The sequence below is a fragment of the Chrysemys picta genome, chromosome 23, assembly GCF_011386835.1.
Source record: "Chrysemys picta bellii isolate R12L10 chromosome 23, ASM1138683v2, whole genome shotgun sequence".
Lineage (NCBI taxonomy): Eukaryota > Metazoa > Chordata > Testudines > Emydidae > Chrysemys > Chrysemys picta.
In genome coordinates, this window is record NC_088813.1 from 13,088,862 (window position 1) to 13,106,349 (window position 17,488).

Consider the following 17,488-nt stretch of genomic DNA (forward strand, 5'->3'; position numbering starts at 1 on the left):
GACCAAAACAGGATGCTGAAGCTGAGAGAAGGGGTAAGGCGAAAAGAACAGACTCTAGATCAGGGTCAGAGCCTGTGAGTTTGGCCTGAGAACCAGGAGTACTTTAAAGAGACCCTGGCTGAAATCTGAGGGTCAGCGGCTGGGACAGAACAAAGAGCAGGATCCTAGAGTCACATTGGAGCAGAGTTTCTGTCTGCTGAAAATCCCCCGAGGAACTTGGGTTCAGATTAGCAATTTTCCATTTCCCTACACTTCTTATATAGGCCCAATCCTGCAATCAGATCCATGTAGGTAGAGCCTTGTGCCTGCGCACGACGATTCATCCATGCAGATCAGAGATCCTACAAAGACATAAACAGGCTTAACTTTACATATCGTGTGTGAAATTCTGGCTTCATTGCAGTAAATGGCAAAAGTGGGGGGGAGAGGGGCATGGATCAGCGTTCACATTGCACTTCCCATCAGTACCTGGCCCAAGCCGGGGAAGCTAATCCAACCAGTGAACCAAATTCAGTGTGAATCCTGGTCATGTGCCACCTGATGCACATTGCACGTATGCTAAGAAGAATGGCAAAAGCCACACTGACCGCAAGGAAGCCAGGATTTCACCCTGACAATACTCCCAGTGACTTCAGTGGAATTACTCACTGGTCAAACTCCTTGGCGTAAGGGCCTTCTGACCTATATGTTTTGTACAGCGCTGGCCACATTTTCAGTGCTTAACAAATAAATAATACCTGCACCAATGGTGTAGTAGTTTTCCATGAAATTATTCTGCCCCTGTTTGTTTCAAATTTACTTTCAGGATTATGGAGCCACCTTTAATTAAACAGAAAAATGATGATTCTGGTGATATTTTGCACCCCAGATCTGTGGATCATTCAAGTGACATTTTAACCTTGACAGAACAGGGAACTTGAAGCCAGTTTTGCAGGTATATGCAAATTAAGCTAATAATGGCACATTAGCAGGCGTGAATGCCTAAACATTAGCACACTTCATGCAACAAAGCGGGATTTAGGCTTTCATTCCCTAGCTCAGTGCTTCTCTGCAAACTTGAACAAGAGGCTACCAAGTTTGGGTGCCTCAGTTTTGGGTGATAACCAAACTGAGATAACTTGGGTCTAACTTTCAAGAGTGCAAAGCACCCAAACAGTCATCTGAAGTCAATGGGAGATGTTGGTGCTCAGCACCTTTTCAAAAATCAGCCCCACGGTACCTCAAACTTCGTCACCCAAAAACGGAGGTATCAAAAATTAGAGGCCAGCTGTGAAAATATAGCTGCATACTGCCCAGCACCCCCTTCCGGATGGTTTGTACATAAGCTTGAAGCTGTACCCAGGTGCCTTATCAACTCGAAACATCTGTATTGGCATTACATATTCTACAAGTCTTGCCAAAGTGTAAGTGACAGTAATAGGGCATATTTGTCAGGAGATAGTTTAATAGATCAGGTATCATACATACCAGCAGAGCGTTTCACATTAAATAAGCCGTGAGACAGGTAAGTCCTGTCTGGGATGGCTGGTGTGCTAGAAACCCAGCATAGAAAAATAAGGAGTGGAGGAAAAACAAGCAGCAGATAATCAATGATTTTAAATTTTAAAAGTGCCTTAACTCCAGCTGAGTGTTTGTTTGGTAGATGGCCTGGTCTTAATAACATTAGCATCTAAATGGTCCAGGTTGGCTTTGTAATTAACACCTCAGTAAGATAAATGGGTAAGCAAAGGTCAGATTTGTTGCTGATACTGTTATTTACCGTTGAGTCTTGGAAGCTGTTTGTGTTACCGAAGAGTGTACACCCTAGCAACTGGAAAAACACCAGAGGGTTTGGTTTTGCAAAACCTCCTCGGTCTGGGATTGATTTTGAAATAATTCATCAGTCCAGTTTTGATTTTGCAAAATCAAAAACCAGGGTGGGGTGTGAATCCAGATCATATCATCGATGCAAAACCTCCACATTCATCCTCTGGGTTTTGTCCCACAGCCTAATTAGACTAGTATAATATGCAGCAAAACCCCAAAGTCGCAGGATCTCCGAGTTCCTTGTGGCTCTGTTTTTTGGAGCACACTTGCAAATCTCTGAAACATGATTATTGTCACAATGCTTCTCTTCCCACACCCTCTGACTAACTCAGCAGGTGCGGAAAGAAAAAGGAAATGCAGTATGAGTGGCACCTAGTGGGGAAACTTGGGTGATGCAAGTAAACCCACCACCTGTTCTCTAGAGAAGCATAAGTGAACATAGAAGAGAGGCAGTTACAATCATCAGAGGTCACTGGGGATTATGGGAGGCAGCTGGACAATTCAGAAGGATTGTCACTGAAACGTGGCCAGGGCACAAGGCGATTGTGGAGAGACTTCTTCACTGGAGCCCACATTTCCTCTTTCCTGGTGCTTTTGAGTTTTTGCACTGTAAAGTAAATGACATTCCTCCTACTCCTTGCAGTAGAAAATTGAACCAACCCAGGCAGCTAGACATAGGATCTACTCCCACTTTTCCTGGGCATCACCAGCCCCCATCCCATCTCTCGGAAAGATCAGCTCCCACAACCATTCCTGGGTAGCCAAACGTGGGATTTCACACACACCTTCCTCTCCTGGCCAAACAAATACGTAATCGAATTCCCTCTTTACCCTAGCAGGCAGGCCTGGATTAACCAATGTGCACTGGGCCCCATCTAAGGGGAGGTCACAACCATGGGGGACCCACCCATGCACAAAAGAACAAAAACAACTCAGGGCAGGAAGGGGGCAGGGCAGGGCATCACAGGAGGAGGGCCCCCTGCCTGCATGCCAGAGCCAACAGGCCCAAGCCAGCCCCACCCCATGGGACAGGAGCCGCTGCAGGGTGAGTGCAGGGCGGGATCACTCCCCAACCCCCTCCCTGGGCCTCCCACCCACCCACTCCCCAGGGCAGGGAAGGTGGGGCCCCCAATTGCCATAGTGCACAGGACCCCAACATTCTTTAATCTGGCCCTGCTAGCAGGGAGTCTGAAGCAATTTGCTTGTCATCACTTGCTCAAGGGAATATCCAGGGCACAAAATGAGATGGGCCCATTAGGGACATAGGACTGGAAGCCCCAAGTCCAGTCCAATGCTACTGCAAGAAATCCCATCATACAATCCACTTCATAAATGTATCAAGAATCATTTGACAACTAGTTTGGTTTATTACATCGTTTCCTTGCACTCCACCATTTGTCTCTCTGTCTCCATGTGTTGTCTCTTGTCTTATGCGTTGATTGTAAGCTCTTTGGGGCAGGAACCCCAACCCCTTCATTGGGTACCAGGGACTCTTCGCTAACTGCTGGCCTAGTTCCACACATGGGCTGTTGACCCCTTTCTCTCGTGGACAGGCACTTTGTGGCTGAGTCTATGCCTTTCCTAGGCAGCTCCACAAACAATCCACCCTGAAATTGCTCCTCATCCCAGATCTCCCACTGGCCAGCAGAGCGCTCCCATCGCCAGCCTGCTCGCCACGCTGGTTTCTGAGATGAGACGGAGGAAGTCAGTCTCCCGCCACTAGGCCAGGCCCCGCCTCTTGGCCTGGCTCCGCTCGGCTAATCCACTTTCATATGGCAGACTTTTTCCCTTCTTATCAGATTCACCACCGCCCCGTCCCCTGCCATGCCCCCTCATTCTGCCTCTCTGGAGGGTTTTGTGCCTTGACAGGAGGAGAAGGTTACTGATGGTTCCAGACTCCTGCTCCAGAGCTGGGAGTTGGAGAAATCCTGGTGGGTTTTTTTTGCCGCTGTAAGATTTGGCCTTCGCCTGTCAGAGACACGCTCACCTTGTGACCGGGTGTCCCGGATGGGGGCAGGCAGCCCGGAGAGACATTCCCTGCTCAAGGGCTCTGTAACCCTAGCAACCAGCAGAATGGTTACTCGGCCATCTGGGTTACCATGGCAACGTGAAAAGCCGCCATCCACTCTTTAAGCCACAGAGCAGACAATTTCCTTTTGCTTTCTGTGTTTGCCATACAGGGAGCATCTCCAAGTGCGCTAATCTGGGTGCCCTGTAATCCCTCCCTCACTCCCAAATACACTCCTTGCTCTTAGAGGCTTAAACCCAGCACGAAACCTCCAAAGCAGCAACGCCCCCAGCACTTGATTCATCAGTCCCTGAACCAGCTGAAAGAACAACAACTGCATTTCACACTCAGAGCACTTCGGAAATACGAATGAGTCCTCACTCAGCCCTATCCCTGCCAATGCCTCTTTAGAGATGGGGAAACTGAGGCACAGAGCAGGGACCTGACTAGGCCATGGTCACCCAAACAAGTCAGCGGCAGAGCTGAGAAAAGAACCCAGGAGATCCCGGCCCCAGGTTTGTGGATCAGACCACGCCCCTCTTGCGGGTCTAATCTCCAACAATGCAATTGTTTCTAAAACTTAATCTTCATTAGCGAGGGAGACTAAATCCTCCATTACTCCACAGAACAAATAGGGGAGGAGGAGAAGCAGAGGAAGGGTGCACTTGTGCCTACTCAGATTCCTCAAGTCTGAGTCTAGCGTACAGTAAATCTGCTCTCTAGCGGTAGTTCCAATTACAATGCTTAGCACAGACAATGATTGTTGGACTACGTTACCCAGAATCCCTTACAGGAAGTTGGGTGTGTCTCCTTTTGAAGAGTGAAAAATAGAGCTGGATGGATTTTGTTAAGAGCAAACCTCATGGTTTCTATGTTTTCCTTGCAAAATATTAATCACAGACGTGAGTCTTCTCTGATGCAGATTTTACACTAAGCCAATTGTATTTATTTATTTGCATCAACAACCCCTTGCAAAATGGCAGCTTTTACATCAAAACATGCAACCTCTTGGCATTTCAGTCTTGACTGGAAACAAGTGTTGAAATCCAAAATTCTGAAAATGTTGAGGTGTATGCTCTTGGGACCCAATGCATTAAAGCACTTAAAGCACATGCTTAAAGTTAAGATCATTGAGGTCAATGGGAGTACTCATGTGCTTAAAGACAGGTTTCAGAGTAGCAGCATGTGCTTAAGTCAGTGGTCCCCAAACTGTGGGGCGTGCCCGGGGGCACAGAGAAATGTCCAGTGGGGCCTGGGCCAGGCTCCCGAGGGGGCGGGAGCACCATCCAGCCCTGCTCTGCCCCCAGTTCCACTCCACTAGGGTTGCCAATTTTGGTTGGACATATTCCTGGAGGTTTTATTACATGACATACAGGTCTGTCTCATCTTATGCTGGGGTTACGTTCCGCGGTCAGTGCGTAGAGCGAAAACCGCGTATAATCACAATTACATTGAGTGTAATGGCGGGCGGAATCGCCCGCATTACAAGAACATTATTTAAATTGTTATTTTTCTCTTTTTTTGTTTTGTTTTTGCCGACCGCGTAAAGCTGAATTCACGCATGTTAAATACACGTAAGATGCGACAGACCTGTACTCTTTAAGTCCTAGAGACTCCAGGACAATCCTGGAGGGTTGGCAGCCTAATGCAGCCCCACCCCCGGTGCCAACCCCAGCCAAAGCTGCAGCTCCCACTCTCAGCCCCCGGCCCCCGCTCTTGGCCCCCAGCAATCGCTCCCGGCCAAGGCTCTGCTCGCGGCCCAGGGAGGCACACCTACATTCTGCTAAGAACATAAAAATATAAGAACGGCCATAATGGGTCAGACCAAAGGTCCATCCAGCCCAGTATCCTGTCTACCGACAGTGGCCAGTGCCAGGTGCCCCAGAGGGAGTGAACCTAACAGGTAATGATCAAGTGATCTCTCGCCTGCCATCTGGAGGGGGCCATGCAAGAGGAAAAGTTTGGGGACCACTGGCTTAAGTGCTTTGCTGCACTGGGACCCAAAATAGGACTGCGGAGTCTGAATGGAGCTAAGTGAATTTCCCTCAGCTGTAATCTCTGTAGACTGTTGTCCTCTTAAGGAATCTTGCCCTAGAATCTGAGGCCCTTGATTTTTTTAAGAACCTTTCCAGTTCATCTTTGAAAGCGCGTGGACCGTGGCAGGCAAATTATAACGCTAACTAAAAGCTTGCTTTACCTTGGTGCTTTAATCAGCGAGGGTAATTAACGCCATATTCCGGTATTGTGCACTGCTACATTGTGCCTCCCTCAGGGGAGGAGCTTTTAAATTCAGGAGATTATGATGGCACGAGGCAGCTCTTCCTGCATTGGTGCTGCCGTCCTTGCAGCTAAATCTCTGAACGGCTTGTGTGCCCACTGAGTAATGAAATAAGACAGCCGTCCATGACAAGCAAAATAACAACCACCCTGACAGATTTTCATTTAAACCAGCTCCTCTGGCTGCTCACAGGAGAGACAAGAAATATCAGCTCTTCTCATATGAATTCTCTCCCTCCCTGCCTGTGGAAACCTGGCTCGCTCATCCTGCACAGCCACTCCCAGCAAGGAACGGGAAAGACCGTCTGTCCCTTTAGAACGGGCCAGATTTGTTGTTTGCCTCCCATCGGAAAGCGAGCTCTGATTTTAGAGGTGTATATGGAAACAGACTTATAGACAACTGAATTAAAAACAGTCACAAGGAAATGAAAAAGCTTTGCTTACTAGCTGGCTTTTTTTAATTCCACCTTAGGCAGCTCGCGGCTGTTCAAAAGCTGTCATCTCCCTAACGTGAGGCAGAATTTGCATCTCACCAACCAGCAAAGAATAATCAGGTTTATTCCCACATCCCTGGGACTCGCATTCAAACCGGTTTCTTTAATGTTTGTTAACTAAACAATTACCTTTTGCTCTGGAAGGGGAGTGTATTGGAATGGCTTCGACCAAGCCACTCGGAGAACGATTAAAACTGAACTTCGGAATGACAAAGGAGCCCAAATGTCACTGTGAACGTGGATGAAACATGGACCCTTGGAAAATGCCAGCAGTGCCTCTCGTGTATCTGCACGACTGCTGCCCTTGTTTGTCGTTAGGATTGGTCTTCTCAATCCCAGCCCCACTCCCTTCACTCAGATATTGGGCTACATTCTGCTCTCCGGGCTAGATTCACAGATGTGCTTTGGTCATGCAATGCTTAGCACTGTAACGCCTCACTCCTAGGTGCCCCTGCCACCTTGTGCAATCCTCATCCCAGAGTCAGAACATAAGAATGGCCGTGTTGGGTCAGACCTATGGTCCATCTAAACCAGTATCCTGTCTCTGACAGTGGCCAGCACCAGGTGCTTCAGAGGGAATGAACAGAACAGGGCAATTTATTGAGTTATCCATCCCCTCTCGTCCAGTCCCAGCTTCTGGCAGTTGGAGGTTTAGGGACACCTGGAGCATGGGGTTGCAACTCTGACCATCTTGGCTAGTAGCTGTTGATGGACCTGTCCTCCATGAACTTATCTAATTCCTTTTTGAACCCAGCTATACTTTTGGTCTCCATAACATCCTCTGGCAATGAGTTCCACAGGTTGACCGTGCATTGTGTGAAGAAGTACTTCTTTTTGTTTGCTTTAAACCTGCTGCCTATTCATTTTATCAGGTGACCACTAGTTCTTGTATTATGTAAAGGAGTAAATAACCCTTCCCTATTCACTTTCTCCACACCATTCATGATTTTAGACCTCTTTCACATCCCCCTTTAGTTGTCTCTTTTCTAAGCTGAACAGCCCCAATCTTTTTAATCTCTCCTTGTCTGGAAGCTGTTCCACACCCCCAATCATTTTGTTGCTCTTCTCTGCACCTTTTCCAATACTAATATATCTTTTTGAGATGGGGAGACCAGAACTGCATGCAGTATTCCAGGTGTAGGAGTACCATGGATTTATATAGAGGCAGTATGATATTTTCTGTCTCATTATCTATCCCTTTCCTAATGGTTCCTAACACTCTGTTTGCTTTTTTGACTGTTGCTGCATACTGAGCGGATGTTTTTAGGGAACTATCCACAATGACTCCAAGATCTCTTTTGTGAGTGGTAACCACTAGTTTAGACCCTATCATTTTATAGGGCTCCAGGCTCCACATATAATCCACGGGGAGAGTTAGGCATCTAACAAAGGCATTCCCAGAAGCCAGCAAGCTGAATGGGGAGCCATCTAAGCTAGCCAGGGAAAGAAATGCAGAGAAAAGGGGCAAGACTTAGGGCCCAGACTCACAAAGGTACCTAGGTATCTAACTCCCATTGACTCCGGACTGACAGGCCAGAGATGGCGCCTCCCACCAGTTGGGATTCTCAGCTGTGAACCCTCTTCCGGAGGCAGTCACCTCAGCCAGGTCAGTCCTTTCTTGCAAAAAAACGGAGAGAGACACACACACACACACACACAGCCCACTGCAGGGTGCATGGGGTCAGCACCTGGGAGATGGGAGACTCAGATTAAAATCCCAACTCTGCCTGAGTTAGAGCAGAGAGTGGGACCCAGGTGAGCGTCCTCGCCACCAGGTTATTGGCTCTAATGGGGCGGTCCGTCCCAATCTCTCCTCTGGGAGCTGTTCCTCTTTGTCTAAATAATTCCCTATTTACTGGGTGAGAGAGCGACTGACTCTGTAGCCCAGGGACCCGGGCACTCACCTGGGAGATGGGAGACCTGGATTCAAATCCCTGCTCCAAATTATACAGTGTGGAGATGCAAATCAGTGTCTCCAACACCCCAGGGGAGTGCTCTAAGCACTGAGCTAATGGGTATTCTGGGCCCAGCCCCCCGCTGTCTTTTGTGCAAGGCTCACTCTGGTAGGCATGCGCAGAGCCCGGATCAGGCCCTGCCGGTGACATAGGCGGGGAAAGAACGCCTAGTTTGAGAATGCTGCTGTGGGGGGCTCCCAGCAGTTTGTTAGCCGTGGGGCAGAGTCAGGACTTTGTTCACTTCTACCAGTGGAAAATTAGGCACCGGGGGACTTCAGGCAGCAGCTGAGCAGTGGCTTTGAGAATGTCGGTAGTGCCTAAGTGTTGGACTTCAGCACCTACGGAGGCAGTTAGGCCCTAAGTATATTCATGTCTCTAGCCCCCCACTCAGTCCAATGTAAATCAAGAGCTAATCCCAGGCAGGCAGTCTCTGGAGTTACTCCACATGGATACCAGCAAACCTGAAATCAGAATACGGCCCACGGGCTGAGCAAGTGCAAACAGGTTTAGGATCAAAGGGTCTTTTCAATCCAAAGTAGAGCATTTGCTGCCATGAGCACGAGAACGTGCCAAGCCAGTGAAACAAGACCAAGCAGCCTGGGCCACAGGAGCTAATTGTAAAGGAAGTTAGGCTCTAAACCTGTCTCGTCTGAGGACCCCACCTGACGCCACTCCCAGCCACACCTCCACAGATAGGTACCAGAATCCTTTGCTCTCCTTCCCGCTCTGGGTGGGCGCTCAGGTTTACAAGCCACTCATGTGACCAGATGCTGCCAGGTGAGTGCCTGAAAGCTCATCGCCTTCAGTGGAATGTCAAGGTGTCCAGCACCACCCAGGAAGCCTGACAGCAGCTGAGCAAACAGGCTTCAGCAGAGAAGAGACTGGGAACAGATTCACCCACCCACCTCAAGTGCTGGGGACAGCCCTGAGGGTGAAGACCTATTGCCTGAGAACTGCTGCACTCAAGGCTCCTGTCAAGTCTTTAAACAATAATCCCCCCTGGCCCCCGTCCGCCCAGAAAGACAGTTGCAAAAATGTAACTAACAAGCAATAAACAGAGTGACACAAAGTCTGTGGCCTGCTCGGCACAGAAGCAGTTTCCACCTCTAAGATTGTCTCCTAGCATCTCCTGCCCATTGCCCCACCCCCTACCCACTGCAGCAAGTTGTCGTTTTGTTGTTTTTCAGCTCACTGGGGCAGTGACTGTCCTTTTATTTCACAGATCTATAGACTGTAAGGCCAGAAGGGACCATTATGATCACCCCCGCGTCTGACCTCCCCTCCCGCCTAGCACAGGCTTGAGAATTTCACCCAGTGATTCCTTCTGCCAGCCCAATACACTGTGGTTGAACTAGAGTGTATCTTTTAGAAAGGCATCCGGTCTCTTTGTAGAGACTTCAAGTGACGGAGGATCCACCCCATCCCTGTAAAGTATCATGCAGAGCGACTGCACTAGAGACAGTACATAAAAATAACACTCTGTGTGGCTACAGCATCTGCTATCTAAGTGCTCTATGAATAGTGATGAATTGAACCTCATGGCACCCACCATGAGCTGGGGCCATACTAAGATCCCCCTTTTACAGATGGGTTAACAGCACCGAGCTAAAGTGAGGTGCTCAAAGACACAGCAAGTCTGTCATAACAGCTGGGAAGAGAACCTGATTCCTGGTCCTCTGCTGTTGGAGCTCTGTGACATTACCTCGCTTCATTAACAGAGGCATCTGGGGTGGAGAGTGAGCCATGCTCTGAGTGCTGCCCTGACACTAGGTTGGCTGATGGAATGCTCTTTGTAATCCGTTCTCTGCTCTCTGCAGCGTGGGGAACAGAGTGACAGTTCCAAGGCCCAGATTGTTTCGGGAATGGGCCTCCCGTGCTCCCTAACAGAGATCGGGACAAGGGAGCAGGATGGAGATGGGGAAGGCAATGGAAGAGAAGAAAAGAGAACAAGGAGGAGGAGAGGTGGAGACAGAAGTCAAGAGGACACAAGTAGCAAGTAGTTGTGTTGTCCCTGAACCCAGAAATTCTTTTGGTCCAGACACTCATTCACTCCCCGCTGATATCACCTGTGAAATCCACAGAATCCAATATTTGATCCAGGACAATTCTGCCTTCACCTGGTGACCCACCACAGCTGTAATACACCCCCACTGTGCTCTCTTGGGTGGCTCAGGGTGTACTTATCCCACTGGCGATGAGTACAAGCTTCTGTATCCAGACTAAACGACTGGAATCCATACAAGTGCAGGGGGAGAGTTCTGTATTTCAGGGAGTTGATTCAACTCCCCCTCCTCAAATGACCAATCCAAGGGTCCCAATCATTGGTGGGGGCAGATGGGGACAGAGCCGCATCCTGGCACTAGTAATCTCCTTGTGAAATGAGCATGGGCTTCTTTAATGAGAGGCAGCTGTCTTTGTAATAATGTGGTATTAGCTCCACCCTGATTGTACCAAGAGGTGCTCATTCTCACTGAAATAGCTAAAAAAAATTCCCTTCAATATCTGTCCCCAGGTCATGGCCCCGAGTGTGGATGGAAACCAGGCGTCTGACACCATTCCAAACTGGCACCCATCCCAGGAAGATGTGGAGGTCACATCTCCTCGTGCTTTGGTGCAGCCTCCAGCAAAGATCCCAATAAATAATGTAAAAACCCATATCAATATTTCAACACATTTTCAAATCCAGTGACACGAAACTGCTTCCGACTCTTTCTTCCCTGCTGAGTGCGGTCTAGCGGCAACTCACAAGTTATTTTTAATGTGAAATCTGCATAAAAGCAGATTATCTGACATTCCCTTTCCTTTAATCACGGGCTGGATCTACCCAGCGTGACGACAGACCCTGGCATTACAGAATGAAAGGAAAGATCAGAGCAAACTCAGAGCTGGGGAAATAGCAGCATTTCTCATTTCTTCAGCTTGGACCCAAATCAGGGCAACCCGCAACTCCACTGTGACTGGCAGGCGCTCGTCCCCTTGCAGGAGGGATCAGCACGCTGCAGAACCAGGCTTTTATTTCACATTGTAGGGAAGCAGATCAGGAACACAGTGCTAGGCAGAATCCAATCCTGAGCGGTGCTGAGTCCACTGAGTTGTGGCTGCTCGGCACCCCCGAGAATCAGAGCCACACTGTGCATCCTTTCTTCCAGCCTTTTTCATATTCCAGCCTCCAAGGCCCAGAGTTTCTAGGACAGGGCTTTCCCACGCCCCCGCTACTTGATTTTACCTCCAGTCCAAGGCAGCGCATTTTTAAGAATTACCGTTTTAATTGGCTGGTTCCTCCTGCCCGGGGACCCCCAGGCACCTGAATAGCATTTGCAAACAAAATGACAAACTCACACCATGAAGCAGCCTTCCAAGTGGGGCTGGGGAATTTCCTGATTGGCAGGCTGCATCTCTGTCCCCAGAACAGAGATGGGTTAACTCTTTCTGTTCCCCTGGGGCTGTTTAGTATCATTATTTATTATTCGTATTACAGTAACACCATGTGCAGCTGGTCGACACTAGGAATTTTCATTTGGCAGGAAATTTTGATATTTGACGTTTCCCACCCAATGGAAATGTGCATTTTTTTTTTTGGAAAATTTCATTTAGAAAAAAATTCAACATTTCATTTCAGGATAAAATTTTCGTTTCAAAACAAAATTTCACATTTTTTCCTACATAGTTTTTTTTCCATGGGAAATTTTGTGTAAGTCAATAAACAAAAATCTTCCAATCAGCTCTACTGAGGAGCCCCAGTCATGGACCAGCGCCGGCGTGTACAGACACAGATCAGAGATGGTCTCTGCTCCAAAGAGTCTACAATCTAAGGCTGACATTAAAGCATGGTTCTATCCTGGACCCCACTTGGCCTTACAGGGGCAAGGTTGGCAAGAGCCAAATGGAAGTGATTTTATTTTAACTTGGGGGGTATTTTAGACCCTTCCTCACTGGATGTAAGGAATAAGCTCCACCCCCTCGTTAATGACATCAAAGAGGAAGTCCTCTAGTGTTTCCTCATGGCAGCAGGGAGACAATCAGCAGCAGACCCAACCTGGGGGCACTGTGACACACACATAGGGTGACCAGACAGCAAGTGTGAAAAATCAGGACTGGGGGTGGGGCAGAGGGAGCATATATAAGGGACCATTTGCTCATCTAGCCTGGATTCCTGTATAGTGCAGACCATTACATTTCATGCTGGAGGATGAGGGTTGAGGCCCGTGTGATTTCAGAGGGGACCCAAAGTGAGATGACCATCTTGCATTTCTCCTAGTGTGACCAGACAGCAAATGTGAAAAATTGGGACAGGGAGTGGGGGGTAATAGGCGCCTATATAAGAAAAAGACCCAAAACCAGGACTGTCCCTATAAAATTGGGACATCTGCTCACCCTACACACACACACCCCGAGGTACTCAGCACTAAGCACCCCTCCTGCTCCTCTCCATCCCCAAGAGATAAGTAGGGCAGGTGGGTGGGATTGGAGTCACTTTTGCCAGCTGAGGGAGGAAGGACTGGGTGGGGGAGGGTGGGGCTAATCAGACATAGACCAAAGTGACTTGTGGCTTTGGGAGCCCAACCTGAGACACCTGAAAGGGGTGTGGTTTTCAAGGGCAGGTGCTCAGCACTTTCTTCAAAGCAAGCCCCTTCAAGGTGTCTCGATATGGTGCTCCAAAATCACCCACCACTTGGGACAATCTCAGTCCTACTTTCCATTTTCTCTCCCCTTCAGCAGATCAAAGGACCATTCAGCAGGGAGGGGAGAACCTGGCACCTACCCTGCCAGCGGAGGAGGGAGGGGACGGGAGACCAAAGGCTCTGTCAGCTGTTTCTTTTTTTCCCCAGGCAATGAAACCATCCCCCGCACCATACCGCTCAGGGGGGAAGGGGTTGTTTACCCCCAGGATCCCACCCCGGCAGGCAGATATCTGGAAAAGGCCTATATACCTGCCCCCATCTGCCTCTCTTTCTGTGGGGGTGGGAAGATACTTCCTTTGCTACTGGGAATCTGGGGCAGGAATTTTTCAGGAGTACATTCTGCCCCCATTAGTGTTAACTGTTGGGGGTGGGGAGCATGGTCCTGTCCCTATTCACTCCCCTCCCAGCCTGGCAGGTGCTGGTTCCATCTCCTCTACTGCGGCTGTAGGGCTGACTTCTTCAGCAGCTGAGCTGCCTCCCTCCTGCTGCTGCCGGGAGAAAACACTAGGGGGCTCCCTCTCAAATGTCAGCAGCAGTGGGGCAGGGGCTTAATCCTCAGACCAGGGGTGGAGCAGGGTTCCCCACAAACGCCCTAAAAACAAAATGTAAAAGTTACCCCCATATTGGGCCGTCCCTGACCCTGACGCTTTGTATTTTTCATAAGTGAAGGTCCAGGGAGAAGCAAGACCTATCAGATCCTCTCCCCGGCCTGCTCGACCCCCCTGCAGGATACAGGACATGGGTGCGGAATTGGGGCCAGAAATTCAGGCATCTGCACAAACGTACTGGACAGTGTCTGGGTGACACAAGATCAGCCAGCAGACCCCATCGGATGCAATGTCTGGGTGACCAGAGACCGGCCCACAGGCCCCAGGGGACACAGTGTCCCGGGGATGTGAAAGCAGCCAGAAGATCACAGCAAAAGCCACGACTGAATCAAACTGGAATGAAATCAGAAACTTCTGAACCACAAATCCCTCCCTGGGGTCAGGGCATTGACTTCAGGGGATCTCTTCCACCAGGGATCCAGTTGGCCCTTTATTTGCTTATTTACTCATTTGGACTCAAACCAAGAGAAATGCTCCTGGTGCCGTGCCACCAATTAAACATATGGTCAAAAGGATACAAACAAAACAGCAACAAACCCGGCCCATAGAGAACCAGCCGGCAGGAAAACCACTGCATGCCCACCCTCGGACTGCCAGCTGTCTAGGTCCCTGCCCACACTGATGAGCGGGTAGTTTCCACCACTGCCCCCAAGGATGCCCCCTGAGCCACTACAAATGTTTCGATTCCTCCAATCCCCTTGCAAATGGCTCAGTTTGAACTCTATCAACAAGGCACCACAGCGGGGGCAAGAGAACTCGCAACACATCAAACCTGCTCCTTGCATTTCATTTCACATCCACTTGCCATGGGCACCCAGCTGCATGTGACCCGGCAGACAAAGTAATTGTCACGAAATCATGATGCTGCATCTCAGAGGCTGGGTCTTTGAGTCATGGCGGAGGCTGGCTCAAATACTGGGGTTTTGAATGGCCATGCATCGCCCAGCTCGTGGGAGATGGAGCAGACCTGTGCAAATCAGGAATCTCCCATGAATGAAGAGACGGGTGGCCACCTTATCCCAAGAAACAGCATTTTTTCCTCCATACCCCCCTGTTCATTTAATTTCATCACCAGACTCATGGCCCAGGGCTGAAGGAGAGAGTGAAAGGGCTCTTCCAATCAGTGGGGGCATTGAAGGACCATCATCATCTCCTAGCATTGCTATGGTAGAGTGCTTGAGCACTCTACCAGCCACGGAACTGAGGCTGTGTCTACACTGGAAGACAACGGGATACATGATTCCCTACTGGAGATGCTCCACCAGCGGCAGAAATGGTGGAAGATAGAGAGGAGACAGGGGAACATGCAGGCTCAGGCACTGAATTATCTAAACTGGCTTTGTAGTGAAAATACTCAAGCTTTGGGTACACTACATCTTCCATCACTGACACTCACAGTGGTAAAGACGCCTGTGGTGGCCTGTCTACAGTATGGCTTCCACTGCCGGTGGAACTGCACAGATGGTGAATTATAGGTCCCATTTCTTCCAGAGCACAGAAGGCTTGAGAGACCTCAGGCCACTTCTGAACATGGGCCTTTAGTATCACCCTACACTGTGGCACTACCACTGACGGCAGCTAGGTTTCACTACCTTTCATTCCAATGTTGGGGCCAGTCCAGTGCTCTAGTGGCAGAACAAATCTGAATCTGGGTCCCAGGGCTTGCAGGAGGCTTGGAGCGCTACAGAGAAGCATGATCAGTCCTATGGGAGTGGGGCACTTGGGATGGCTCTCAGGCAGCCGTTCTGGGCTGACGCAAGGAGTGGCATGAATGAGCTCTAAAAGAAGGCACATCTGACCTTCCGTAGACGGATGGTGGCCTCATGCCGAGATTCAGGGCACAGTGATAAAGGGAACAATAGAGACATGGCTTTAATTCCTAGATACTGCATGTTTCCTTACCAGCTACTCTGACAACAGCTCTCTCTGCTGGGTCCAGCACTGAATCCTGGCTCTTCCGCTTCTTCTGCTCATGCAGGGGTAAATTCCAAGGTAAGGTGTCACCTGGGGGGCAAGGAGACAGACTTCCCGACCTCTCGCTTCTGTAGGACCTCTCGCTCCGGCACGACCTCTCGCTCCGGCACGACCTCTCGCTGAGGGTCTCTTCGTCCGAGGAAGACATGGCCCACACCAGAGGAATGCGCTACTCTTCAACAACAGTGATCTGTGGGTGGATAAAACAACACATGAAGTTCAGCTCCATGGGAAGATACTAGCAACCTTCTCTGGATTTTCCAAGCGGTCCTACCAATACGTGGCCACTGGGTGGCTCAGGGGGTTGGCATTGCAATAGGGATCCTTTCCGGTCCAAGCCACCTGTTCCAGTTTGACACAGGCAGGTAATGAGTGATGAGCACTTACGACCCAATGGCTGTTCAGCTGCCTACGGGAAATTCGTTGGCGTGGGCCCCCACTCAGGGTCCCCGTGGAAATGGCGGTCTCAGCAGAAAAGAGCAAAGGCTGAAATAGGCCTGGAGACCCTGAGCGATGTCACTCCAGGGCAGGTTTAAGGCAGGACGGTGCGAGTGGAAGCATACGCTGCTATTGCATGTGATGTGTCTGTTCACCCTTCCTCAGCTCTCATGACACCACCAAAAGCCCTACCAGCACAGAGCTGCCCCCCCCCAAGCCAGGCAGGAGGGCAACAGCTTGAGGGCCCTCACACCAATGTCCAAACAACACTAGCTGGCACGGCAGCGTCCTCAAAGCAGAAACCTGCCTAGAGCATCCAGAATTCCAGCAGCGAGAGCTTCCTCACAGCAGTGCCAACTAGAGTCTGCCACAGTGTGAACTGCCTCACAGCAGGGCCCTGCAGTGCTAAACAGAACATACTCAGAACAGTACCCTGTGAGTGCCAGCTATGATTCCTGGCCTATGAACTGCCTTCCAGAAGCTGTGAGCTTCCTCACAGCAGTGGCCTGTCAGTGCTAACTAGAACAGCAGCCTCGTGATCTTACACACCATTGCCTCAGTTTCCCATTCTCTGTTACAGGATGACTTCAATCTAGGGCTCCGAATAGGAAGTCCAATAGCATCATCTTGTCTTGGCCACCAAAATATAGGTTGGTATCACTGGAGCTCTATGCACCTTGCTCAGTTCAACAAAGCAAACTCAGATTTTTTTTTAATCTGACAACAAGAAGGCTTCAAATCTAAACTACTAAGAAATATCCATTGTCCCCGATCTTCCCCAAAGTGGGAGCAGCTGTAAAAATCCACTTTATTAAACATTATAGGAAAATTGGCAGCGGCTTCCTATCTTAAGTAGCAAGTGAGTCTGTCTAATGTATATTCAGCGAGCAAATAAGCACTTTGCAATAAGACATATTTTAAATCACTCATATTTCATTCTCTAGAACCACTGGGAAAGAAATGTGCCTGACTCCTAAAATCTGTAATGGAGGAGACGCTGTCTCTATCGAGGACAGCCTTAGTAGTAGTAGTAGTATGTAATCAGCGAAACAGGAACAAAGAGAAAAAAAATCAAGAGAAATAAATAATTTCATGAGTCATGCACCTCCCAATGATAAACCAAAAAAAATTAGCCATGTTAATCCTGTAAAATATGGAGCTGCACATGGATATCCTGTCCGCCTGCATCTGCCATGCTAAGAGAAATAGAGGGAAAATGTCTCTTCTCCCCATTTTCTTGGGAACA

General features: G+C 49.3%; 1 protein-coding gene across 4 annotated transcripts in view; it reads right to left on the minus strand.

The window, feature by feature from the left end:
- Window positions 1-15,967, minus strand: part of MACF1 (microtubule actin crosslinking factor 1) — a 249,139-nt gene extending 233,172 nt beyond the window's left edge. For all 4 annotated transcript variants that reach the window (XM_008171036.4, XM_005302134.5, XM_065577277.1 and 1 more), the window contains exon 1: window positions 15,733-15,967. In XM_008171036.4, the coding sequence (XP_008169258.2) occupies window positions 15,733-15,952 (220 nt within the window). In that variant the 5' untranslated portion in view covers window positions 15,953-15,967. The remainder of the gene's footprint in view (window positions 1-15,732) is intronic.
- Window positions 15,968-17,488: the final 1,521 nt, after the last annotated feature.